General features: G+C 40.8%; 2 protein-coding genes across 4 annotated transcripts; one reads left to right on the top strand and one right to left on the bottom strand.

The window, feature by feature from the left end:
• Nucleotides 1-1291: 1291 nt before the first annotated feature.
• On the top strand, nucleotides 1292-6348 carry ndufa4l2a (NDUFA4 mitochondrial complex associated like 2a). Of its 2 annotated transcripts, XM_031286407.2 has the most exons (5): nucleotides 1292-1553; nucleotides 4720-4805; nucleotides 5455-5515; nucleotides 5667-5754; nucleotides 5790-6348. In XM_031286407.2, the coding sequence occupies exons 1-4, from the start codon at nucleotides 1509-1511 to the stop codon at nucleotides 5721-5723; spliced, it is 249 nt and encodes an 82-aa protein (XP_031142267.1). In that variant the 5' UTR covers nucleotides 1292-1508; the 3' UTR covers nucleotides 5724-5754; nucleotides 5790-6348. The 2 variants fall into 2 exon arrangements, with proteins under 2 accessions (XP_031142267.1, XP_031142266.1); XM_031286406.2 differs by having other exon boundaries at nucleotides 5667-6348.
• A 3154-nt stretch (nucleotides 6349-9502) lies between these two features.
• LOC116040773 (serine hydroxymethyltransferase, mitochondrial-like) lies at nucleotides 9503-27427 on the bottom strand. 2 transcript variants are annotated; one of them, XM_031286404.2, is made up of 12 exons: nucleotides 27179-27427; nucleotides 20969-21163; nucleotides 16025-16104; nucleotides 14693-14893; nucleotides 13587-13668; nucleotides 13305-13427; nucleotides 12454-12593; nucleotides 12170-12332; nucleotides 11897-11996; nucleotides 11254-11409; nucleotides 10879-10986; nucleotides 9503-10189 (listed from the first exon to the last, which is right to left on the bottom strand). In XM_031286404.2, exons 1-12 carry the CDS (start codon nucleotides 27254-27256, stop codon nucleotides 10062-10064), a joined length of 1554 nt encoding a protein of 517 aa, XP_031142264.1. In that variant the 5' UTR covers nucleotides 27257-27427; the 3' UTR covers nucleotides 9503-10061. The 2 variants fall into 2 exon arrangements, with proteins under 2 accessions (XP_031142264.1, XP_031142265.1); XM_031286405.2 differs by lacking the exon at nucleotides 27179-27427 and adding an exon at nucleotides 22241-22497.
• Between the last annotated feature and the right edge of the window lie 385 nt (nucleotides 27428-27812).

Below are 27812 nucleotides of genomic sequence, written 5' to 3'. Positions count from 1 at the left end.
ACACGTCTGTGAAGTTGAAAGTGAAGCGCTCATGTGCCAAATTGAATTGTATTTGTTTTAACTTCCAATTAAACTGGAGTGCAATGAATCTGAGACATGATCCAATAAACAGACTGGGAGGTTTCCTTTTGATAAGAGAAAAGCATTGTTGCACTAACCTGTTGGTTGCAAGTTTTTGTTTGTTTATACTGTATAAATACTTTGGGGGTTGAGAGAGATTATGCAACAAGATTAAAATTTCATCTGTTAACAAATTTGTGAGCTTAATAACTCAAAATGAACTAATAATTATTAGTAATTATTAATGTAAAGGTCTTTATCTTGCTCTTCAGGCATCAACCATGTTGTGTTTTTATCCTTATTTTTTGGGGTTAGATGATAAATTATACAGAGCTAATCTTTTCCAAGCTGGACAATTTCCCTTTAATTTCCCTAAGATATTAAAGATCAGCTGCGTAAGAGTTATTTTGTAATGAATGGTCAACAAGCTGAATTGCTATATTTCTAAACTCTCAATGTCTCTACGTGTATCAAGGTCATTCACTGCGAGATTGACCTTTTGAAAAGTCCTTAAAAGGTACAAACGGGGAGATTGTGGTACATCATTATTTTTTAGTGAGTTTATTTTTAGAGTGTCCCTGACTTTAGATGCCAAGATCACCGGCCAGGTCATTAACTAGAAGACAAAGGGACAGTTTCCCTGAATGTTTTTGAATGCATCAACGCATCATGAAACAAGTCTGTGTAAATGTTTCTTATATAATTCATTATCGTTTGCATTATTTGTTCTGACCAATAGTTAACTGAACATTTGTGTAACTTCATTATTGAGAAATAGATTATGCTCGCACAAAAAGTGCAGCTACTTTCCAACCCCAAAGAGAAAGAGAAGATCCGCACACAGGAATGATGCTGTGTGCGGATCTTCTCTTTCTCTTTGGTGTCGCAGCTTCCAGCTGATTTGTGTGTTTTGGGATGCGTAGGCTACTGTATACATCTTACTGATATTGTTTGGGCAACTGAAAAAGTCCAACAGAATATAGATATTCCCCAGTGGCATTAAAAGGAACACAGTGTTTGTATGCTTTTCCATTTACTCCAGTCAGCTCCCAAAGGGTCAAAAGTCTTTAAACTGCTGTAAAGGAAATGAGGGAGAAAAAGCCTCTGAGCTCTCTGCAGGAGCTTACACAACTTCTTCTGATTGAATACCATGATATGAGCATCAAATGTCTTTGGCCTGGATATTTAATGAATATTTACATGGAGGAAGCCTACTGTTTGAATATAAACGGTTACACAGTGTCCAGCACAGTGTAATCAGCAGAAGCTGTAATCAGATGATAATGACCTCTTTTTCCTCCTCCTCCTCCTCCTCCCCTTCCACATGCAGAGAGCAACAGGTCTAATCCTGTCTGTGCACGGCTGCCTGTTGATAACAAGGACCTGAAACACTGACTCTGTATCATTTTATTTGATGACTTGTTTCTAAATTTCTGTAAACTGGAGCAATGATATTTCGGACAGCAGTAGAGCATGCTAAGAAGCACCCTGGCGTAAGTAATCTTTATCTCTTAACTGTTTGTTTCTTTGTGGAATTTAATGTCAGTGACAGCAACTTTCATATCCAAAAATGTTTTAACGTATAGCTAAAGTTTGAGCTGAAATGAACAGCAACCTCTTTGCGTGGTTAATTTTCCTGAATTGTGCTTGTAAAATAATGATTTTAAACTTAAATAATTAACATGAAAATTATTAAAATGTGGACGTGCTTCTAAATGGAATCCTGTAATGTAATTTTTTCTGTGTGCACATTATTCAACATCAATGCCACAGTAACACCATTGTAAATACATTTGGGTTAACTGTAGAAGCTAAGTGACACCTGCAGTCCCTTTTATAAGGTCGTACCGGGAGTGGATCTGTTTTATTCTGTTTTTTATTCAGTCTTTTTATTTAATTTTGAGGGGCAGTAAAAACATGTGATTTAATGTATTGCTTTAGGTTAAGCTGAAGCTAATTTGCAGCCCCCATCCCTGGTTAGGCTTTAGAATTATTTAAGATTCAGGTTAGGATTGTCTAATAGGCTACTAACCCAATTGTATTGTATTTCTGTCTTCTATGACATCACTATAATATGAATAATATCCTCCTAAAATGAATGTTTTCATTTATGGTTTATGAAGAAAGTGAAAGCACAATGAATTTAGCCTAACATACTGTACATTACAGTAGGCTAAACCATTGATTAAGTTCTAGCTTTAGTGTACATGTCATTTAGCTGATTCAGCTTTAGTCAATAAAATACAGCAGCAAACACAGTTGATGATTGCCTGCAGGGTTTGTGGAGTGTTGGTGGTTTAATTGATGCAATCAGAAGTCTAATTTTGTCTCATCAAATCTTAGTTCCTTCAGTTTCTCATTTAAAACCAAACTGAGAGAGGCTTAAGACTTTAAAAACACCCATGATCTTTACTGTAAAAAACTAAAACCTCCTAAATCTAAACTGACAAAATCTAAGGAATAAAATACATTCGAAAAATATAAGTCCCTACAGGGCATGGGATTATTTCTGCATTTTTTTTAACAAGCTCTGCTGTCAGAGAGCGAAGTGACAGAGTTTTAACTTCTCATCATCGTCCTCCCAAGAGAGAGAGAGAGAGAGAGAGAGAGAGCGAGAGAGGGGCAAAGGGAAGCTGCAGGGAGCAAATCCCTGTGAGACTCTATCAAAGCTCCTTGATCAAGTTACAACAGTCAGGACAGAAAGACAGATAGAGAGACAGACTGTGACAGAGAGTCAGGAAGTTTAATAGTCAGAGTGAAAGAGAGATATTTAGCCAGACAAATGGACAGATAGTCAGACAGACAGATAGAGATGAAGAGAGTAAAAACAGACAGACAGACAGACAGAAGGTCAGACGGGTGGGTGCAACATTGAAAATATCATTAATGTGTATGTTACATTTTACTGCTGTAGATGTTTATGGTTGAGGTCATTTAACAACTTTATGTACTGTCGGGTAGTTTAATCTACAGCAACGCATCATATTCCAGTACTTTACTAAGTAAATACTTAGTTACTTTCCACCAACATAGAGCTCAAAGTAAGTAGTGATTGGAATATGTGAATGATTTCAGTGTGGTGTAAGCAGATAGACAATCACACATGTAGAAAGTGAGTTAATCAGATGGAGAGAGGCAGAGACAAGTCTGAATGGGAGAGAGACAGACAGATGGACAGACAGACAGAGTTTGACAGGCAGACAGATGTTATGATCATTCAGTCGTGTTGCTGCAGATCTTAAGCTGACAGAAAAAAAGTGTTTTGTTAAATGATCAAATCCATGACTGTAATATAAAGTCCTGCTACTCAAATTTTAAATCCTCTTTGCCTATTTTGTTAAATATTGGATGATTTTACCTTTTTGGGCCTCAAAAACATTTATTAAAATGAAACTATGTGAGAAGTCAAGAGAAGAAATCGCTTTGGTGGAACTTTGACCAACTCATAGACATCTGAAATGTTTAAATGCACTGTATCTTACAAGTTTAGCACGTTTATTGTGTGTAAAATCTAAATCTGAAAAGTAACATTCAAACACCCACAGCAGGCTGATTGGGATGAGTTAAAGCAGGCCAGTTGTTAATCCTCAGAGTTGTTACAGTAACTATAATCTGCAGACTGGGAGTGACAAATAAAGTATTCATCTGGTCCAACACTAGGCTACAATAAATCTCAGCTACATCAGCAAAGACAGTTGTTATGTTATGAAGACCTTGTAGAGTATAATTTAAAATCACATAATTGGAATTTGGATGAGTTCATATTTGCCCTGGTGTTACTGTTGATGGTTGGCATATGACTCAGAGGAGAGTTTCTCCCAGTTGAAAAAGTTGGGTAAAAAAAAAGCTGCATCTGCTCTTTTTTAATGAATCTATATGCTTTTATATTTGCATACTCACTGAGACATTCAGTGAACACAGTGACAGCAGTCATAAGGCTGAAGCTGACTGAGGCTGATGCAACGCAGAAAAGGAGTTACTGTTTTTCATCAATATAATAGCTGCTTAACATAATGTATACAGGCTATTCTCCAGCAGACATTACTTTGGTTTGAATGACCAGCAAATCCATTTTTTGCGCGCAGGTGGTGCACTTTAACTCTTCTGCCCTCATTATGCATGTACAGTAAGTGCAAAGCAGCTATAGCTAAACACATTTCCAATGATCATGCAAGGAAGAAACAATGTCTCACCAGTGACAGATCAACATTAAGTCCTCATTGCAAGTACAGGGTAGTAACTAATCCTTTGAACATACACATAATGTCAACAATATTGTATATGGAGAGAATGACAATAAATGATACTTTCAACCTGGGACATTAGCTCCAGACAGCTAGTATAGTGGCTAACTTGGTTAGCGAGCTGATCATAGAAAAACTAAATTCTACCAAATCACAAATCAACAATCACAATGTTCTGACTTCTCTATAAACTGTAAACGGTATCTGTATACACACTATGGATTAATGGAATCGCAATGTTAACCACTATCAAGTTATTGAGAGTTGTAATTGAGATAGTTGTCTTCTTGTGGAAGGTTCAGGTTGTCTTGTCATTTATAAGTAGCACATATCGAATTCAGAATGAACACATCACCTTGTGTTAAAAAAATAATAATAAAAAAAATCTTTTGATGATCTTACTCTGTGTCGGCAGCTCATCCCCCAGTTCTTCTTCATCTGTTTGGGAATGGGCAGTGCATCTATGTATCTGATCCGCTTGGCCAAAGGACCCCATGTCACGTAAGGACCTCTGATAATATGCAACAGAGACAATATGTAGCCTAATATGTCAATATGATATTTGTTAAAACAAAGATTTCCCTTTCATGGATGCGTTTTGTGGCTGTATTGAGCTGTTAACTAACAAAACAGTAACCTGTTAGACAACATCAGTATTTTGTCAATAATGAAGACTGAGCATCAGATAATCAAATGCATCACCTACAGAAGCCAGGAAAATTAGACTACAGTTTCTGAAGCAGAATCAATGACCCCCTATGGTCACAGGATGGAGTACACCACCATGTATATCATTATTAAGATGTGTAAACAAGGAAATGATGGCTTTTAGGCTAAATAAACGCCCTTCCTTCCTTTTATAATTTCATCCTGAAATGCAGATTTTTGCAGATAAATATTTTTTACACTCTATAAGCAGATGGATTTGTTTTATGATTAATGCTGACTGCAGGGATCCCAGCTCGCTTTCATTCCTTCCTCCAGCCGCCACTTGCTTGGACTTCCTCTCCTCCTGCTGCTATCTAAACTGTTGATTAATTAATTAATTAATGATACTCCAATGTCCAACTCTCCATGTAGGCTATATCAGATTCCCAAAGAGCGTACTCTAACTTAACCCAGTTTGGTCTTTATTTCTTTGTGTGTTTAGCTGGAACAAGACCAATAACCCTGAGCCATGGAATAAACTTGACCCCACATACCAGTACAAGGTAATGCAGCACACTACAAGTATTCATTGTTAGGAAACTGGGATGACTAACTGTAATTTGATTGGTAAATTTCTGTTTGTATGTGAGATTGGATACAGAAATCAAGCATCAAGCTTCTACTCAGTTTGATTTTCTTCTTATTCTTCCTCAGTTTGTGGCCATTACCACCGACTACAAAAACCTGAAGAAAGATGGACCTGAGTTTTGATTCTCTCACTGGCCTCCTTTTTAAAACCAGAGTCGAAAAAACCCCCCAGAAAATCCTGATCTAGGGTCAGATTCACTCCCCCCTTCGCGTCTCACTGTCAGTAAAATATCCTGAAGGATATTGAATATGTAGTATTTCTACATAATTACACTTATGCAGGAGAGATATGACACTCATATGCACATACTTCCCACTGCACCAGACAAGTGGTATAGCATTTCTTAGCCAATTTAATACAATTAAGGGATACTGTACATCATAGATAACTGTTTTGTCAACCATGCTGCTGTGTTTTAGAAATGTCAGTGTATTATTTTGAATGTTTCGGGCATCTATCAGTTTCCATTCACCTCTGTAAGATATGAAAATGAATTATCAAAAGTCTGCCAATTGTTTGGGGACTGCACAAAAATAAATTGAGACAAACAGCTGCCTGGAACAGAGGGGGAAAATACATCTGAAAAATGCATGCATCCAAATGCATGTTGTTGTTTTTTTTCAACTGGCACATGATTGTTGGTTTAGCAGCCACTAAATCCAACAATTACTGTGTAAGTTACGATACAAAAAGGCAGAGATGCATAAACTGGACTGGATTCTTTCAATAAACAAACTGTCAGTTTCATGTTGGGATGAGAGTGTTTCTAGCCAACCTGCACAGTGACTATCCTCAACCACCTGCATGGAACTGAGTCAGATACAGATCTTTTTTCCACATCCTAAGATAAAAATACACAATCAGTAACTCTGATGGAACAGATCCATCTGTTAGCAGTGCAGCTGCCACTTTTCAGTCTGATTGGTGCTTCTATGACCACATTTAGTAGTGTGTGTGCGTGTGTGTATGTTTGTCTTAATGCACCAGTGTGTGTGACAGCAGCCATGTGCCTTTGATCAGCAACAGCAGTGGCAGGATGCTGAGCAGTCTCTCAGCATGGCGTTGATGTATGACAGCAGAGTGCAGTGTGTACAACCTGAGTGCACACACACACACACACACACACACACACACACACACACACATGCTCGCACGCACGCACACCATATGAACTCTTTCTCTCGTTGACTTTTAACATCTAAATCCACATCCATCTTTACGAAGAGATGCCGATGAAGAGGAGAAAAGTGGTTGACAATTTTCTTTTTAAGTCACAAACACTGTTTTCTAGGAGGATGTGGGCTTCATACTCAACTTCGCATCCTTCATTCTTGCTTTATTCTTTAAAGGGTGATTATCTAAGCAGTGAAAAGAGTGTCAAAAATACCATGAACATACTGTAAGCGGAGTAATGGTAAAATAAACATACATGGGAACACCTACAGTATTTATGCCTTCCTTATTTTCCTCTTTATTAACTTCCTCAGTAACACCGTTGCTACTTCTGAAGGATAAGATAAAAAAACAAACCCTTAAATTCTGACAGGAGTTTGGCTTTGTTCAGTGAAGGTGAGACTTGTGTTTCATCCTCTTAAGACACCTTCAGACCTCAATCTCTTTTGGCTCTCTGCGCTCATATTGATCTCATGTCCTCCCCGTAAAACAAGAAAAGCAAATGAAGAGAGAGGAAAGAACAGCGAACATAAATAAATCATCCGACTTTTATTGTTGTGGCAATAAGGAGAGGGCTGGAGACCTGGAACGATGCAGCATGAGGGAGCATGTGATTTCCCTAAAGGATATTTAAAAGCCTTAAAACACACATGCACACGCACACACACACACACACACACACACACACACACACACACACACACACACGTTGCGTCTGATAAGTTGTCAGGTCATGAGAAACAGGCACAGAGATGAAGCGGATGAGTCATTATTTGTGTTGTGATGGTGCGTATATGTGTGTGTCTGTGTGTCCTTTTGTTTTTGTGTGTGTGTGTGTGTGTGTGTGTGTGTGTGTGTGTGTGTATTTTCTGATGACAGAGTTGTGAGAGCTTCCCTGACCTTTGACCTGTGATTCAGCTGGCCGGTCTCTGTGGAGAGGACACATTCCTCTGGCACAAACTCAAGCAATAACCTTCAACCGAAAAATTGGAAGACAGCCTGAAAAGCCCAGTAGGACTCAAAGACGTCTGACACCAAACAAAAGTCCATTCAGTTCTTCAGTGAAATAAATATCAAGCGCTCTAATAGGCAGTAGCAGCACTTCATGTTGCAAAGCTTATTTAGTGCTGCTTTATAAAAGACTTTGTCTCTCAGAGGAAACTTTCCTTTCAGAATAAGAAAGAAATACTTAACTATAAAATAACTACAAAGTTTCGTCCCAGAGTGAAAGAAAGAGGAAGCCCGCTCTTTTGATCCATTTGGGAGATTAGAGATCTGATTGCAGCAATTTGAGAAACAGTGGGGGAGGAGGCGTTTAAATAAATAGAAATGCAATTTATGAAAGGACAGTAAAGGACTAAGGCGTCACGTAATGCTCTCATCTTCTCATGTACATAATGAACTCTCTGTGTTTATTAGCATTATGTAATGTAGGGGTGCAGGGTTACATAAAGAGACAGTATGACAAAAATAAAAAATGGTTTTAAAGAAAGTAGGAACTTCTGCAAAGTGAAGATGGTCTCACCTAGACCTCCTGCCTGTTTCTGTTTATAACAGGAATAGTCTGGCTATTAATCTTCATACAAATAAGCTTTAATTGAAGTCATGACTCATATTCACATAGAAAACAATACCAGCTTTCCAGTGGAGAGAGGAAGTCTACATTAGACAAATCAGGGGTCTGAAGTTCCCTGAAAACATATCAAATACATTACTTCCAAAGTTTTTTCAGGGTGTGAGGCTCTGGCTCTGATTACCTGTCACTGTGTGAAGACCAGCTTTTATTTTCTTTTTTCTGGAAGTTGACAGTGAGAGGAAATGACCAGAGGAAATACCAGCAGCTTAACACGGATCAATGTTTATAAACTCTGCAGAGTCTCCTCCTTCTTTTGACCGTAAACACAAATCATCTGCCTCTCTAACAAAAGCATGTCACACAGCAGCAGGTATTCATAAGACCAATTCAAGTGACAAGTGAGAGCTTATGAAATGTTCAACAAACTTGTAAACATTGAGGATCAGTTTTATTCCAAGATGGTGGAAATGTACATACATTGTACTGTACAATCTTTTACAAATATTAAAGGTGATATTTCTATGTTATACAAAAAAAAGTCTGTTGTAGCCTACTGTATTGTTTAACTGTTTCCCCTTTTGTTTGTGGTTTAGGTATAAACTGAGCGTGTGTTCAATTCCCAGCACAGCTGCTGAAGATTTCCCATTCTTGGACAAAGCCTGGCGATGATAAGGGCCCTAAAAAGAGCTTAGCGACAAAAAGCCAAATACCTTACGGTCCTTCTCGGCTTAGGGCAGTGAACAACAGTCTGAGAAAAGGAAAATGTATTAGAGCGAGTGCAGCAGCTGTTGATGTATTACTGCCTGCACAAAAAAAATCATTTTCCATAACTAGTAGGTTCAAACATAATATCCCAAGTCAGCATTTAAGAATTTTGCAAATCACTGTAATAGGTTGTTCCCCTAAATGGGTTGCTAATACAATGAAACCTGCTGATGTGATAGGCTACATTTCTGAAAATTAGGCCTACATTTATGTAACACTTACGTACATTTAGCATTTATACACAGTATTACACCTTTAATAAATGGTTAATAATGCACTATAATGTAGATGTAAGCCGATATTAAGACATTAAGTATTTGTTAATGTACGCGTGTATTAATGTAAAGTATATTTGTCAATTATAACTTCTATGAAGACATATTTTATATCATTACAACTGTGTTTTATCATCATTCATTATCTGTTCATACAGCTGCCTCCACTTATGGATGCCTCAGAAATTATAGTTGATGACAAATACATTAATAAACAGTTACATTGTATCTGCATGGCATGGTAGCTCTATAAAACAGGATGTATAAGATCCAAGCAGCCTTAAAACCCTCTAAAAACCGTCCAATGATCAGAGTCCTTCAGTCCTGCGGCTTCAGGAACTTCCTCTTCGTGGACGTTTCCACCGTGTTGTGGTTCACGTCTTCTTCTTCTTCTTCCTGGAAATTTGTATTATGTGACTTTTTATTCATCAGGCTTTTATAAATCATATTATATTTACATGCCATTTGGCATGTAAATATAAGATATACATTGTTGATATGGAAATGAGAAAAGAGTGCTGATGCTGCACACTAACACAAGTTTCAACTGACATAAACCTGACAGTGTTTTGAAACAATGCTTGTTTCCATGGCAACATTATCAAAAAAATCTTAGACTATTACGACGAGTAATAAAGAAAATGTCCATAGCCTTTCTGTGTGTGGTGTTATTAATGGTCAGTGAATCCGGGCATAGGGAAGGGCCTGGCGAATAGCTCCACCCGCTGGCGGAGATCTGCGATGCGTAACACAGTCTCTTGGTCCTCCAGTAGGAAGGACTTGAAGCTGGCCAGATTTGCTGTTGGGATAAAGAGGAATAAAAAAAAAATCAAGCAAACAGTTTTAATTTCATAAATCTGCCCTCTAGTGCTGTAAAAAAACATGTTAATCCGTCCCTGACATGTGCTTAAAAGCCTGATGGTTAGGGACTATACAAATATTATTGGGGATGGGCTGAACATTATGTTTACTATTCTTTTGTCCACCCCATTTATATTAATGAGGGTAGGCTAAATAACAGGAACACCTCTATAGATATAACGCAATACAATTCAACAGCATCACACACTACATCATCCAAAAGGGCCATACAGTTGACACCTCTCTGAAAAAGAAACTGAACATTATAACCTTCATGAAGGTAGGATTTATTGCAGGACTGTTGCATCAGACTGTATTAGATGTGGCTAGGTGTATCTAACAACCTGGAAACTGAGAGTATATTTGTATAAATGAAATGATGTGAAAATGAATAAAACGTCCTAAAAACTTAAAAAAAAGAAGAGATCTTTCCCTTTGATGCACGTGGTCATGTCATTTTTAAACACATTATTGCTGGTTCACCTTGGTCACAAAGCATTAAAGCCTTCCCTTCTCAACAAATCACTGTGGTTAGTGTGTGTCCACTATATACGACCCCAAACTCTACCAGTCTCACTGGATAAATCAGAGGTTTATTCAAAACAGAGAAATGTCCTCCCATCTCACCAGTCTTCTTCTTCACATCCATTGCGATCTGAATCCCTTCATCAATAAACTCCACAACCTTTTCAAAGTCTGCCTCCTTGAACTGTCTGGAGGTGAGAGCCGGAGTTCCTGTAAGAAAACAATATTATTATTAAATATAAGGGTGAGGTGAAGAGAGACACATGCTGACAGGTTGACTGAAAGGCCGATGGACATGCAAAGCCAACAGCAAACAGAGACACATCACACAGACAGACACACAGAGGGAGGAGAAAGGGTGCAATCGGTAGGAAGACTGACTGGTTGACAGATTCGGCCCACGCAACCTCCATTCCTGCAGCTCTTCACCAACAATAATCAGGTAACCAACACATAAAAACTTCTGATCTAAAGTACCGAGCCTGAGTCCTCCTGGAGTGAGAGCGCTCTTGTCTCCGGGGCAGGTGTTCTTGTTGGCGGTAATGGACACCAGCTCCAGGACCCTCTCAGCTCGAGCCCCATCCATCCCGCGAGGTCGAAGGTCAACCAACACCAAGTGGTTGTCTGTTCCACCTGAGAGGAGGAGGAGGAGGAGGAGGAGGAGGAGAGATTTACTGTTTTTGTTTGACTGATGGTGTAATAATTTGAGTAATAAGTTAAGCCCAGGGGAAACTGTGTCCGATGGTGAAATAAGTTGACATTTCCCTTCACTCTCCACTCAAACCTTCATAGACATTAATACAGTTTTCATGACTTCTTTAAAACTCTTCTTAATATTGCCTACATTTCCCCCGGCATTTAACTGTCAAGTGAAGGTTACATGAGCTTTTCCAAAGTCATGAAAACAGAATGCAAATAAGGGTGAAGCAAATAAACAAGCAATCCAAAAGCAATTGCGTCAATATTACTTTAAATGCTAAATCTCACTCCATATTCAGTAAAAACAAAACAAAAAATCCATTATTATTATATAATATCCTTATTATGTATATGTCTTTTACAAATAAAATATGAAGGGTATCTTTATCCTAAAAAAAACTCTCTTCATTTCCCTCAGTACCTGACACCATGGTGTAGCCTTTCTTCAGCAGAGCATCAGCCATGGACTTGGCATTCAGCAGCACTTGAGCAATGTACTGTTTGAACATGGGAGTGGAAGCCTGCAGAGACAGAATGTGTAACGACAAAGACTATATCAGGGCACTCCAGATGACTGCTGAAATTAAGCTGGTGTTGGTAACGTTGTGCAGTGTTTTTCCCAACGGGTTTTCTCTCCCGTTTGTTTTTTGCTGGCTATTGTTAAATATTAATGATCAATGTTGATAATCTGGACCTGTTTGAGGGCGACGGCCACCCCTGCAATGGCGTGGTTGTGAGGTCCTCCCTGAAGTGATGGGAACACGGCAAAGTTCACCCTGTCCTGGAGGTCATAGGTCACCTCCCGACCTTTCTTATCCACGGACCGCACACCTTTCCGGTAGAAGATCAGACCGGCCCTGCAGAGCGGAGAGAGAAAACCACTTTTAAATGTTTTACGTGACAATAAACCACCTGACCACCATTAACATGTATTCTGTGACGAGTGAAAAAAATCATTCACAACATCCAGGCCCTTACCTTGTTCCACGCAGGGACTTATGGGTAGTGGAGGTGACCAGGTCAGCGTGCTGAAAAGGAGAGGGTACAGCTCCTGCTGCCACCAGGCCGCTGATATGAGCCATGTCTGCCAGCAGGTAGGCGTTAAGCTCCACACACAGCTGAAACAAACACATTTCATTATTTCGTTGTACATACTTTATTCCTTTAGTCTCGCATTGCCAGACCTTCCTCCACAGCACTGCGGAGGAGGGTCTGGCGAGTCTACACAGCATTCCGGGATGTGAGAAAAACGTGCTCTTGTTTACTGTAATTTTTTTGAACCCATCACATCGGCTTGGGCGGTGCCAAGTGCCGGACATAGCCACGGTGCCGCTGCAAAATAGCCTTGGGAAGGTACTTGTTTTGGTGGAACATGTGTACGTTCAAAGGTTGTTTTAGTCATGCAACAGAAAACTCAGATTGGACAGATAGTCTAGCTAGCTGTCTGGATTGACCCTGCAGAGATCTGATGAGCAGTTAACCATAGTCCTCATAAATCGACTGGAGTTTAGAATGCCAACACAAAGAAAGCGGAAGGTAACGTTCATCCAAAAATGGACATCCGAAAGGAGTGACATCCGGCGGAATTTCCATCAGAACGAGAGCAATCCCGGAAGTGGAACACCGTGGATATAGACTAATATTCCTTTAGCTTGTTTTCTCTTGTCTATGTTTCCTATTTTTATTGCCCTTATATTTGGCTTTTCCTGCTTTAGGGACTTAAACAACTTTTTGATAGAGTTATGGCTATTAAAATGTTACTACCACTACTAATTTAATTTTTTTAGAATACAATATAGATTACACATAATTCCAGACATAGGAGGTACCTTCTTCATGCGAGAGTAGTCGATGAGGCGAGCGTAGGCGCTGGTTCCCGCTATGATGAGTCTGGGTCTGAAGAGTCGAGCCGTCTTCTCCAGCTGCTCATAATCTATCAGACCTGTTTTGGGCTGAGATGATACAGGAGGAGGATAGAGGGAATAATCACCCAATAGTCAAATTTTGTTTTACAGCTACAGAGAAACTGTTTTCTTCAAAGATTCTCTTTGACACATTGGTTTATAACATCATTTTTATTTAACAAAAAGGAGAGTAACTAAATGACTCACATCCAGCTTGTAAGGCATGGATTCAAAGTAGATGGAGGTGGCTGAGATTCTCTTGGTGTCTGTCATGTAGCCGTGGGTGAGGCTGAAATGTGGTGGAGTACAAAAGTTCAGCGAGCTCTTCTGCAACATTGTAAACTTCTTCTGACATCATTGGATCCCAATTCCACTTCCATATGACCAGTATTATTTATGTAATCAACTATGGTAAAGAATCATTTTTGTGAAACTGACTTCAGTAGTTTCAATGCTTCAAACCCCTCCATCCCACTGTCTCCATCCTCTGATCTACAGCTCCTCTTTGGTTGCTGCAGCTTGTACAATTGTACATTTATATAATTCATCTGGTCATGTATAGACTAGATCTTGCTTATATTCTCACTTTTTAGAAGTAACAATGTTGTTTTAAGTTGTTACCTAGTGTCACTGTGTGTATTGTTGTGTTATTGTTATATGCTAAATATATGAAATATTTGATTACATTTATATAAAAAAACAATCCTTCTAACTTAGTGTACCCCAACCAAGTTTTACATTGTGTCTGGCATATAAAAGTTGCAGGTCTGCTACATCTTTAAGCTAACTATCCTTGCAGCAGTAATATCACTCAGATGTTTGGAAAAAATACTGTTTACATTACCCACACTTCTGTGGTTCTAGACCAAATAAAAATATATATTCATCAGTGTGGTATGATGTGACAACTCCAGACTTTGTGACTAACATCTTGTCATTTAACATCACAGTAATTCCTCTTGACATTAAGTCCCAGAGAAAGATCCGGTTTCATGCAGAAAATGTCAAAACCACTTACAGTAGGCGAAATCTCAAAATATTTCCTGGCACATTTGACAAAACTGTAGCAACTCATTAGGTAATAACTGTCAGATAATGTCAATAGCATGTCTACCTAAATGCATTGAATAACAATGATGACACAGCATCACATTATTAGTATATACCCAGCAGTTATTACTTATTCTTTTTTATGTAACATCCTGTACGTTATTACATCATTAGTCATATGTGTTATCATATGGTTTAATTTAGAGTATTGTTTTTATCACTAAGAACCCAAAAGCTCTATATTTGAGTACATGTTTACTCACTGTCCTCCGTCAGGCAGATCCAGGCCCATGATGCGGTCATGAGGCTGCAGTACAGATGTGTAGGCTGCAAAGTTAGCGGGCGATCCGGAGTATGGCTGGACATTGATGCCCCACAGATTTGGGTCAAGACCAAAGACATTAAGCGCTCTCTTCTGACACAGCAGCTCAATCTTGTCTACGATCTCTGCACCTCCATAGTACCTGAAAGGAAAGAAACAAAAGGAATTGATTTGAAAGAATCCTATCTGTTGGTATTGTATCATTTTGTAGCGTATTGTTTGTATCAAACTGCATCGTATATTTTTGTATTGTTACGTATTGTTACGTATGTTTTGTTTTTTTAGTTTGTTTGTTTGTTTGTCTGTCAGCAGGATTACGGGAAAACTACTGACTTAATTTTCATGAAACTTGGTGGAAGGGTGTAGCATGGGCCAAGGGAGAACCCATTACATTTTGGAGTGGATCCGAATCGCAGGGCGGATACACAAACTATTTTTCACTTTCGTTAATATTGCAAGATAGGTCGGTTTGTGCTGTATTCATGGGGCGTTGGAACAATCAGAAAAAATAGTTCCCTGACTGGGATAATTCACAATGCATTGTGCGATAGAGCATGCCCTGAGTGCCCTAGTTACGTAGCTTAGCGTTTCATATTGTATCAGTTCGTATTGTATCTTATAATAGTGTATTATGTTCTACAATACTGTATGGTATTATGTTACTTCATATACATTCTAATCTGGGAGTAAAATTTCCATAAATGAAATTTCACAAAGATGTATACTTGGGCTTCTGAAAATCTTCTTCAATTTTTTTTGTTTTTTGTAACAATATAAACTTAGCACAAAAAGTAAGAAAATTTGTGTTTGCCAATGCCATCCCACAGCAGTGTGTGACCAGGCTGGTGACCAGCATGAGGAGGAGGTGCCAGGCTGTTGTGGCTGTGTATGGTTCTTCCACACGCTACTGAGGCTCCTGTTTGTGAAATTAATAAATTGTTCAATTGCCAATATGTCTTGTTTCTTCAATCATCCAATCCACCAAACACCAAACGAGTCAATAGCAGAATAAGCTGTTTGGCTTTGGCAGAGAAGATTTGGCAAATTTTTCATAGGCGCAACCCACATACTCAGCGCTGCTGCTCATCCCACAAATGCATGTTCCTTACAAACGGGGCACCATTTGAAAGGGAACTAAACAAGCTTTCCAACGGTATAAGATGTATTGCCAAAAAGCTTACCACAGAGAAATAATCTACCAAACACAAATTTCCTTACTTTTTGTGCTAAATTTATTTTGGAAAGTGCATTTGTGCAAGTGTCGTGTAGGTACCTTTGTCCTGGGTATCCCTCAGAGTATTTGTTGTTCAGACAGGAGCCCTGGGCCTCGAGCGCTGCACGGCTGCAGAAGTTCTGACAGGACAAACAAGCAGAATGTCAAGATCCACAGCCACACACGGGACATTTTTTTTAATCATTCTTATATATTCAGAACACTGTCACCATCCAAATATAACCTGTGACTGAACACCCCTGCTCTTTTTCAGCAAGGCCCCTGCTACACAAGTCAGTCCAAACTTTCAAATATAAGCATTACTCTTGCAAATGCCAAATATATTATATATAAATTATAAAATACATTAAGTCAGAGAAGGATAATCAAAGCTATTTTAATCTGAGGAATTTGTTGCATAAATCTTAATCACAGTCTTTTCTGGAAGCGGCAAAACTGAATTGAATTTCTTTTTTTTAAATATTAAAATATATGAGGTGCTATAGTCAAATTAAAATAGGAATATAGCGGAATCTAACTAATACTGAATCCCTGTGGGGTTCAGCACAGTGTCAAATCTCCCAAAGACACTTGAGAGTCAGAAGAGAGATGGAGCTGCAGAAAAAGAAATGAATGTAAAAGATTTTTTCTCCCAGTCTCTTTTTTTTTGCTCCCACTCTCACTTCTGCTCATCTTCTCTCTGTCTGTCTCCCTCTCTGGCCTCCTCAGCCGCCCCCTCTGCCTTGTTTTTATACTAAACCTGTCACTGTTCATGGATCCTTCAATCATTCCAGAGGGATTTAAAACCAGTACCCCAAGTGACACAAAACTCTCTCTATGACATTTCAAAACGCTATCTCTCCACACGCACGCACGCACGCACGCACGCACTCACGCACGCACACACACACACACACACACACACACACACACACACACACACACACACACACACACACACAATCACGCCTTAAAATGTGGAGATCAATGGCAGAAATCAGTGAGGGAACCTAATGTGATCACTAGGCTGTGTTCATAAAAAAAAAGAAATGCTGGCTCTGTGGGAGTCAGCCTGCAGCGGCGACTGACTGACAGCACATGCACAAGAAGATGAAAATCTTTCAGATGTCATTGTGATTGATAGTGCTGTGGATTCATAATTGCTGGAGAATAGAAGAATGAAAGCGCCCTTCTTTTCCCACAGCTTCCACTTAGATGGAATGACTGACTAGCGAGGAGGGAAAATGCTAAGGAAATATCTGTGAACTCTCTGAAGAAAACACTTAAATTCTAGAAACTACATCTCTGGTGACTTGCTGCTACGCTGCCGAAGAAATCTCCTCTGCAGTTTGAGTTGTTCTCCTTGCCGTTTGTCTGACATGTACTGCCATCATTAACACCTCTGTTTTCAGGAAATCACAAAGAATAATTTGCAGCATCTTCTCATCGCCTTTATTCACAGTTTGAACAGCTGCCATCCTGCAGGAGAGACAAAACATCCTTCTCACCAAACTCCATGCAGAAAATTAACTACACCGTGTAGGCTCATCTAGCTATTCATTTGCACTGCTGTGATTATTGCACAAATGCTTTTCACATTTTACAGTAATATACTAATCGATTGTAAACTATCTGTGGTAATCTTTGCGGTTTAGAAAGGTCTTCAATGAATTTTGCATACAGGAGGAGACAAATTTCCACCATGGTTGACAATTAAGTGAAATCTACATGTTTAATGTATGTCTGTAGAGTAATATGATCACTTTTCTGTCTGTTTTGAAATTATATTCTGGCACAACCTCATCTACCAACAATCTGAATGGAACAAGCAGGTAAGACGAAGGAAAGACACCCGAGAAAATTACACATGCTAAATAAATTGAATTTTGCTTTTGGAAATTGTTGTACAGCAATCCATCTACGAGTGTGTGTCAAAACACACCAGTTTTTCCTGTACCAATTTTCCACACAGACTCTATGTGTGACACAAGATACTGAACAAACATTTAAACTTTACTTCCTCACCAGACTGGTGGACATGGGTTATCACAGTTTACAATCACCTGCATCTGAATGGTGTGTTTACAATGAAGATTATACATGGAAGAGGCTGTAAATAATCCAGTGTATCTTTTGATAAGCTTATTTTCTTCATGTGATCACCTGCTGAAGAGTTAAAGCAATAACAACATGGTTTATATTTGAGCCGGAACCATTTTTGAGAGGGTTAAATAAGGTTATGCAGGGTTACGCAGCTGCAATCAGTTATAGGAACATAGTAGTCTCGCTTTGACAGACCCTCCTCCAAAGCGTGCTGGTCTGGCTACTCCACTTAGCATTCGGGGATGGGTGGAAAACATGCTCTGGTTTAATGGAATTTCTTAAAACCAATCACAATCGTCTTGGGCGGTGCTAAAAAAGCCGCGGTGCTGCTGCAAAACAGGTTCGGAAGGAACTTGTTTTGGTGGAACATGTGTGTTTAAAACGAGGTAGAGATGGAGTGACCCTGCCCGGAGGAAGCGCACGTGGGAAATGGTGGAGACACATGGAGAGGCGTGATTGGGAGGAACGGCCTCCCTGATCTAAACCAGAGTGATTGTCTGTTGTTGGACTTCTGTGCTAGTCATGGATTGTCTATAACAAACACCATGTTCGAACATAGGGATGCTCATAAGTGTACTTGGTACCAGAGCACCCTAGGCCAAAGGTCAATGATCGATTTTATAATCGTTTCATCTGATCTGAGGCCGTATGTTTTGGACACTCGGGTGAAGAGAGGGGCAGAGCTGTCAAAGCAGCGGGTGTGGGAAAAGTTCGGAGAAGACATGGAGAAGGACTTTCGGTCGGCACCAAGATGCTTCTGGAAAACCGTTCGCCACCTCAGGAGGGGGAAGCGGGGAACCATCCAAGCTGTGTACAGTAAGGATGGGACGCTGTTGACCTCAACTGAGGAGGTAATAGGGCGGTGGAAGGAGCACTTTGAGGAACTCCTAAATCCGACTAATACGCCCTCTATGGTAGAGGCAGAGCTGGAGGATGATGGGGGATTGTCGTCAATTTCCCTGGTGGAAGTTGCTGAGGTAGTTAAACAACTCCACAGTGGCAAAGCCCCAGGGATTGATGAGATCCGTCCAGAAATGCTTAAAGCTCTGGGTGTGGAGGGGTTGTCTTGGTTGACACGCCTCTTCAACATTGCGTGGAAGTCGGGAACGATGCCTAAGGAGTGGCAGACCGGGGTGGTGGTTCCCCTTTTCAAAAAGGGGGACCAGAGGGTGTGTGCCAATTACAGGGGTATCACACTTCTCAGCCTCCCCGGTAAAGTCTACTCCAAGGTGCTGGAAAGGAGGGTTCAGTCGATAGTCGAACCTCAGGTTGAAGAGGAACAATGCGGATTCCGTCCTGGTCGTGGAACAACGGACCAGATCTTTACTCTCGCAAGGATCCTGGAGGGAGCCTGGGAGTATGCCCAACCGGTCTACATGTGCTTTGTGGATCTGGAGAAGGCGTATGACCGGGTCCCCCGGGAGATACTGTGGGAGGTGCTGCGGGAGTATGGGGTGAGGGGGTCCCTTCTCAGGGCCATCCAATCTCTGTACGACCAAAGCGAGAGCTGTGTCCGGGTTCTCGGCAGTAAGTCGGACTCGTTTCAGGTGAGAGTTGGCCTCCGCCAGGGCTGCGCTTTGTCACCAATCCTGTTTGTAGTATTTATGGACAGGATATCGAGGCGTAGTCGGGGTGGAGAGGGGTTGCAGTTTGGTGAGCTGGGGATCTCATCGCTGCTTTTTGCGGATGATGTGGTCCTGATGGCATCGTCGGCCTGTGACCTTCAGCACTCACTGGATCAGTTCGCAGCCGAGTGTGAAGCGGCTGGGATGAGGATCAGCACCTCTAAATCTGAGGCCATGGTTCTCAGCAGGAAACCGATGGAGTGCCTTCTCCAGGTAGGGAATGAGTCTTTACCCCAAGTGAAGGAGTTCAAGTACCTTGGGGTATTGTTCCCGAGTGAGAGGACAATGGAGCGGGAGATTGGTCGGAGAATCGGCGCAGCGGGTGCGGTATTACACTCTGAGCCAGAAGGCAAAGCTCTCAATCTACCGGTCAGTTTTCGTTCCTACCCTCAGCTATGGTCATGAAGGCTGGGTCATGACCGAAAGAACGAGATCCAGGGTACAAGCGGCCGAAATGGGTTTCCTCAGGAGGGTGGCTGGCGTCTCCCTTAGAGATAATGTGAGAAGCTCAGTCATCCGTGAGGAGCTCGGAGAAGAGCCGCTGCTCCTTCGCGTCGAAAGGAGCCAGTTGAGGTGGTTCGGGCATCTGGTAAGGATGCCCCCTGGGCGCCTCCCTAGGGAGGTGGTCCAGGCACGTCCAGCTGGGAGGAGGCCTCGGGGAAGACCCAGGACTAGATGGAGGGATTATATCTCCACCCTGGCCTGGGAACGCCTCGGGATCCCCCAGTTGGAGCTGGTTAATGTGGCTCAGGAAAGGGAAGTTTGGGGTCCCCTGCTGGAGCTGCTACCCCCGCGACCCGTTACCGGATAAGTGGAAGAAGATGGATGGATGGATGGATGTGCGTTTAAAAGTTGTTTTAGTCGTGCAACAGAAAACTCAGATTGGACAGATAGTCTAGCTAGCTGTCTGGATTTACCCTGCAGAGATCTGAGAAAAGGTTAACGATAGTCCTCATAAATCGACCGGAGTTTAAAATGCCAACACAAAGGAAGCCCAAGGCAAAGGATATCCGGCCTAAATGAGTGAAATCCGGCGGATGTTCCAGCGGCAACGGAGCAATCCCGGAAGTGGAACGTCAAGGATATAGACTAGGAACATAGTAACAACATCCTTTTTTCAAGTTTCAGTTTCAGTTTGAATAAGGTTAACAGGCAAGATCAGTGATTCTAAATTGAAGTAACCTCATCAACAGACATGTATTATTAGTTATATTATGATTGAATTTGAATTAGACAGATCATAAAACACAAAACATCTCCACTCTCTCCTCTTTACCTCTGATGCGATGAGCTCCAGTCCCCGACACTGCCTGTCCTTCTCCTGCTGGAGGAGGCTCCACATCTCTGGGTCGTCCTGTCCCAGGCTCTCCTGTCCCGTCCACCCGCCGGCACTGCTGAGGCCTCGCCCGCACCACTCCGCTGTGACCTGCCCCTCTCGGCCCAAACATCCTGAAACCCTGAGGAAGAGGGGCTGGACAAGGTTGTGGATGGACACATAACAATATAATTTTCAGTGTTCACAATATAAAACTCAATGTCCACTTCTTAAACAATAGCTGTGAATCTGTTCTCTGTTTGGAAAAGGACCCTGGAGATGGTGCTGTATTTCTTACAATGTATTGTTCTATTAAACAACTCAGTGTAGTTATTAAAATGTTTGTGAGGAAACACACACCAAGTCACAGGATTTAATGCAACTCTCCATTGTGCTATGAACTGTCTGCAGAGTAAAAGTTTCTTAGGCGTTTTTTTTTTTTGTTTTTCAAGATTGCGCCATTGGTGTCTTTTGAAAACCTCAGAAAGAGTAAGCCTTTCAACCACTTTCATCACTCAAAATTATAATACTTTGCACCAGGGGTTTGGAAACAAAGGAGGTAGAATAATGTGTCTTTTGATGTTCTAAACAATCCATTAAATGAAAGGCAGTGAAAAAACAAACGTGCTATTCAGTGGAGCGGTCATGGAAAACCTTGGACATGAAGTGTTACGCAGGCTGGCCACACGCAGTGACTTATTTATCAGGGTCTTGTTTGTTGAAGGCAGCTTGTAGCTGCGTGACAGTTACATAACTAGGTGTTACTTTGGCCTAATAGAGAGATTACTGTTCAAACATAAATAAATGTTGAATAAAGTCTCTTTTCATCTTTTGTATTCATTATGTTTTCTAAGCCTTGAGTAAATAAAGTCTTGCATAAAGCGCAGAGTGTACAGTCAACTTTCCTTTAAATACACATTTTGTGGGACAAAGAGTAGCACTCTTTTTTCTCTTTTGACCACCTGCGATGATCACAGTTATCAGACAAAACACTGCAACACTTATGCAACTGGACTGACAAATTGAAAACACAACACAAAGTCTAACGCAACAGGCATGTTCAAACCAGACATTTCTGTAATGGTGAGGCGACCTGTGGTGACAAGCTGACTTAGTTTGCAGCAATACGTGATTTAGTTACAACTGCTCTTCGGAGGGAAAGATATTCTAAAGCAAGTGTATCTGTGTGTACATTTAAAAAAGCTCCAAAATAAATACAACAAATGTACTCACCTGTAATGTTTGCCGTAATGACAGAGAAAGCATGTCTGTGAACACTGACTGCCGGGAAAACAGAAATATTTCCAAGGTGCAAAGGGTGAAAGTAAAATCAGTACTGGAGGAAAGCCAAGGACATGCATTAAGTCACTGATTAAGGTAATTGTAACAGTAAATCATCTCACTCTGTGTCAGTTCTTTGAAAAGAAGCATCTAATCAATCACAGTCACTGTACAATGAACAGGCAAGGAATACATTTACAGGCCTTCAAAAAGTACAGATGATTCTGTCTCTAAAGATGTATCTATATTCATGAGCTAAATCACATTTTTTAAATATCAAATATCAAAATATGGATTTAAAGTCATCACTTCTATCAATGCACATTCGGAAAACAAAAACACCACACACAAAGTGATATCGTGGATCAAGTCACTGTTTTTTTTTCAAGACATGGTGCGCTTTCGGCAGATGAGTATAGTTTCAGACAATTCAACGCTCACGTTATGAATCTCATTAACACATTAACACAAGGCTCAAACTGCACTTTAACAGTGTATAAAAACAGTCATTCTCAAACCTATTTTAAAAAACTTAACATGTGATTTTGAAAGATGTATGAAAAGTCAGTGTCTGATATCTCAGAACCCATCATCCGAAGTGCTGCTGGTTCTGCTCTGTCTAAAAGTTGTGGTCCGGACAGATTTTCTGCACCAGCCTGTAATCGGTGCCGGTGAAGGCGATGAAGATGCATATAACCTTAAAGGGTTTGGCGCAGATCCAGGCAGCCTGGGACTGGGTGTTTTCTGAGTAGCAGGTCTGCCCTGGGTCGTACATGCAGGGCTTGGTCTTCTTGGATCGGTTGGTTCTCTGGTATTCAATCCGGCAGTTGAGTTCATTAACCATCACCATGTCCTGCTGCTGCTGCTGCTTCTGCTGGTCTGGAGGAGTAAAGCTGGTGGACTGAGGTGGGCTCTGGAACTGGGACGGCAGATCCGGAACCAGGACTGAGTTTTTGGTGTGAACGTTCTGAGCTGTCGGATCCAAAACCTCCCATCCTACAGCTTTGGATGGCGGGATGATGCTGACGGATATGTTCCCCAGGCGGGATGAGTTGTGGCGGAAATAGACGCTGAACGTGCCGTTGATGTGGTCCACGATTTTCCCTGTCACCAGGAGGCTGAACTTCACTGTTTTCACGTTAAAGTAAAAATCACCCCAGCCCAGGATCTTCTTGGCCTTTGGGGATGTTTTAAGAGGTTTGGATTTAGTAGGAGGGCGGTACAAATACTGATCGAGGGCTTGGGAGATGTTCTGAGGCCAACCGTACGGGCCGAGAGAGCCGTAAGCAGGTGTTTTTTGTTTGGTGGAGATGACCTGTAAGTCTTTGAAGATATGTTTAACTTTCAAAGCAGCTCCTACAGTGTTTCCTGTTTCTCCTTCCTCCTCTCTCCATTGTTGGCTCCGAAAATCTAAGGGCCTGGCTGTTTCTTGGACCTGTGGAGAACAAACCCTAAAATTAAGGAAAGCTAAACATTTGAAGTGCTCTTTCTTGTAATCTATAGGGTAAATTCACTTGAAATCACTTAAAAGCCCATTTTTTCACTCACCTTTATTCCATTGCAGAATGGAACCAACCATACAGAGTGTTTTTTTTTCTTTCTTAAAGTTAGGAGATATCTGTTTCTGCCAATGGAGGTGAAGAGAATTTTGTTTGTGGAACTACCTTTTACCAAAAAAACAGTATAATAATAATAAATTCTGACAGTGTGTTCTGTGGTTTATCCAGAGTAACGGAAGGAACACTGTTTCTTGAGAGATATGTGGCTGTTGATTTTCTATGCTGTCAACACCACAAACGAAATCCCACTCACCTCTATTTGGATGCTGATATCTCAGGGACAGATACCTCGAAACCTGGACAAGTAAAACCCAACCTTTTTGCATAGCCGGTAGATTTAAGTTTTTTTTTTAAATAATCCTTGTTGCTTTCATTTGGGTGAACCAACACTTGCACAATAAAAAGGGACAAATCGTTAGGCGGCATGGTGGCTCAGTGGTTAGCACTGCTGCCTCACAGCAAGTAGGCACTGCAGAGTTCAATCACTATGACAGGATTTGTTTTGTGTAGGATGCACTGTAGAAGGCGACCAAAGATGAGAGAGAAGAAAGAGGCCTCTGGACCACCACAACGACCGCAAATGAAAGACAGTTTCACTGTACATCACAAGGTAGCAGATAATCAATTAAAATAATTACACTTTGATGTCCTTTGAATGAGAGCGACTCAAAATTCAATCAATAGCTCATCCGCTTTAGGCAAGGACTACAGTAACACACACAGTCACATTCATGTTTTCATTAGCACATTTTAATTTGGCTTTCCTCCCTCATGCTCTCTCTCGCTCCCTTGTTTAAACTCTCAATCCTATTTTCAATGCAACCTTGATGATGATCAATATGTTTGAGAGAGAGGGGGGGGGGCATGGCCAACACACAGGTCACTGTGTAAGAGATATTATGTGTGAAAGGAGCTTAAAGTCTGCAAACTGATAACAGCATCTTTTTCATACGGAGCTCCCCTTGTGCCGAACAGCTGTCTCAAAAATCCCTCTACCTCATTTTCACCTTTGTCATCCTCGTCTTCTCCTTAAATATCCCAGTTCTTACATTGATTTGGATTACATGAAATTAACAAGGACTTAAGCCTTCATCTGAAATCCCCTTGTCAGGTTATTATAATTTTTTTTAATGAATAGCAGGTGATGTTTTATATACTCTATCTCCTACATATTTTCCTCCGTCTTGTCACTGTCCCTCATATTTTTGCAGCAGTCGTAGGCAGAATATTTTATTTTTGTCATTGCGGTATCAGTAATAGTTAGGTTTGAATAGCTCACACAGAGCACAATACATCAGTAAAATACAGAACATAAACACAACATGGTTGACTCCACCTGACTGTCCCGAATACTGCATAAAAAATATAAAAGAACTGAGACTGTGAAAATGTAGTGCATGTTCAGATTGATGAAACAGCTTTACTTTATTATAAGCCAGGCAGCCAACTGCTGTAGTGTCTATTAAAATGCCAAATAAATGCAGTCATTAATGAGGCTGTTTATGTAACTGTTATTTCTGAGATTGACATGCAGAAGGGCTGTGATATATGTGCAGACAAAGTAATGAAATAACAATGTTAACAAAAATCGCTGAGTTGGCGTAAAAGAGCATAAAAACTAATGACAAGTCGGGTGTCAAGACTTTATTTTCTCTCATTAAACACTTCCCTTTGAAGTGGAAGTGTGGATGCAGTGTGGGAGACAAGTCAAAGTTGGTTATGTATTTAGAGAATTGAGACATAAGTTGGGCAAAAAGTTTTGTGCACTTGTTGTTTGGCACTTGATTTTTATTTTCATCATAATGTGTTGAAGGCAGATGGAGATTTAGCGTTATTCTCTTCCAGATTTCTAAATAAACAGCTTCCAGGATATCATTATTTCTCACCAACAAGTGGGATTCACATCACCACTAACCACCCCAGGACTGTGTGCCAATCTGTCTTCTCCTGTAACAATGAGCTCCGGCTGTGCCAATTGCTACAAGCCCATATCTCCAGCTATATGCTGTTCTCACCTACCCTAATTGGAGCCCACTGTGTGACAGCCGTGTCATTGGCTCCGTGTCAAGATGCCAGCACAGTGACTGCAACTCAGCAACAGCGGTGGAGTGGATGAACACTTGTGCAAAAGCACCTGCAGAGGCACAAAAACTGAGAAACTTGAGAGCAGTAATTGCCTTAAGGACAGAGAGAAAATGTTTGCCATTTGCTAAAAAGATCCTTAATGTATCTGTTTTTCACAAAACAAAGTTTCTTTTTTTGGGCTTTTCCACCTTTAATTTTTGACAGGACAGCTAGGTGAGAAAGGGGAAAGACATGCAGGAAATCATCACAGGTCAGATTCAAACCGTGGACCTCTGCATCGGGGAATAAACATCTCAGTATATGTGCCCCTGCTCTACCCACTGAGCCAACCCGGCCACAAAGTGACAATGTTTCTTAAGCCCTAGGGTGATAAAAACCTTTTGCAACTGACAAAGGCTGCAAAATCATTTAGTTCAACTAATAAAGCACAACATTAGGTTGCTTTGAGGTTTTCACCAGAAAACTTCAATGTTAAAGGTATTGATGCTGCAGTCTGCTGCTTATGCAGCAAAGTTAAGAAAGTTTTAGACAGGAGAGCTGTTTAAATTACAATTATGCATGAGAGAGAATTACAGAGCATGATACTTGAACAAATAAAAAATTTGAGGATGGAACAGACTCATTTTGGCTGAACTTCACTATCTAATAGAAGAGTCAACTTTGATCAAGTCTCACATCAAGAGATACAAGTCTTCAATTCTGAAACTGCATATATAATAACAATTCATTTGTTAAATAAAACAGCATGCCACAAGATTTTCAATGGAACATTTTCAAGATTTGAAAGTCTTGAAAATGGTCTACTTCTTAAATAACATGGAGCATATTCCTCTGCAACCAATGTTACCATGTCAACGTACTGATTTTATATGATTTTTATTTAGAGCTGTGCACATAAATCTTTCTCTGTTCTCAACAGAACAGTTTGAAATATTTTAGAAAATATTAATGCTAACTGATTAATAATGGATTATCTTTCTCATACACAGAACCAACACATACTTAACAAAACACTCTTAACAGTTGAAACAAAAAAGACCACTGCTTGATTGTGCAACAATGCTGCAATGGACATTGGCAGACCAACATGAGGGAATTTGAAATGAACCACAAACTAACAGTACATAGTAGTACCTCTGCAGAAAAAGAACAATTGAGTGCCACTACAACAACACCATGCATTAATAATTAGCACCACAACCTCAGGAGCAGAGCAAAAAGCGGCTGTTCGCTGATCTATACTCACCGCTGAAGGGAGAAGCCACAGACAGGTGATGGCAAAGTTCAAACACAGTGCTCTCATTTTGCAGCAATGTTTCTCCATGCAGAGCCTGAGTGTTTTGGAGGCAATCTGCCCGGCTGAATAAGGGGTAATTTACTGAGTTAAATCTTACACTCACTTCAAAAGTAGAGAAGACATTCCGCAGTGAGAGACTCAAAAAATCCCGAAGATCTGGAGTGAATCCTCAGCTCCGTGCTCCCCCCCCACCACCCTCTCTCTCTCTCTCTCTCTCTCTCTCTCTCTTTTCTTCCTCTCTCTCCACCTCAACACACACACACACACACACACACAGTCCTCCCTGCTCATATTTCACCACCTGGCCGGCCCTTATTATGACTCATCAACCCGGGGAAAGGCGCTCTCAGGCGGGCACAGTTTGACAGCCCTCCCCGCTGTCCCTGCATACTGTAGCCACGGGGAGGCTGACAAAATGACAAGGGCTCTCTCCGGGAAATGTAAAAATCACTGACAAGTCTGGTGAGATTCTGTCACTGCCTCAGCCTATCATCAGAATTTCAAGCCAACAAATACTGCAAGTCTATATTAACCAACCAGACAAGTTATCTTAAATAAAGAATGAGATAAGAAACCCATTACG

Source organism: Sander lucioperca, chromosome 12, assembly GCF_008315115.2.
Source record: "Sander lucioperca isolate FBNREF2018 chromosome 12, SLUC_FBN_1.2, whole genome shotgun sequence".
Lineage (NCBI taxonomy): Eukaryota > Metazoa > Chordata > Actinopteri > Perciformes > Percidae > Sander > Sander lucioperca.
Note: the sequence above shows the minus strand (reverse complement) of the source record. Positions and strands in the feature narration are given on the sequence as shown.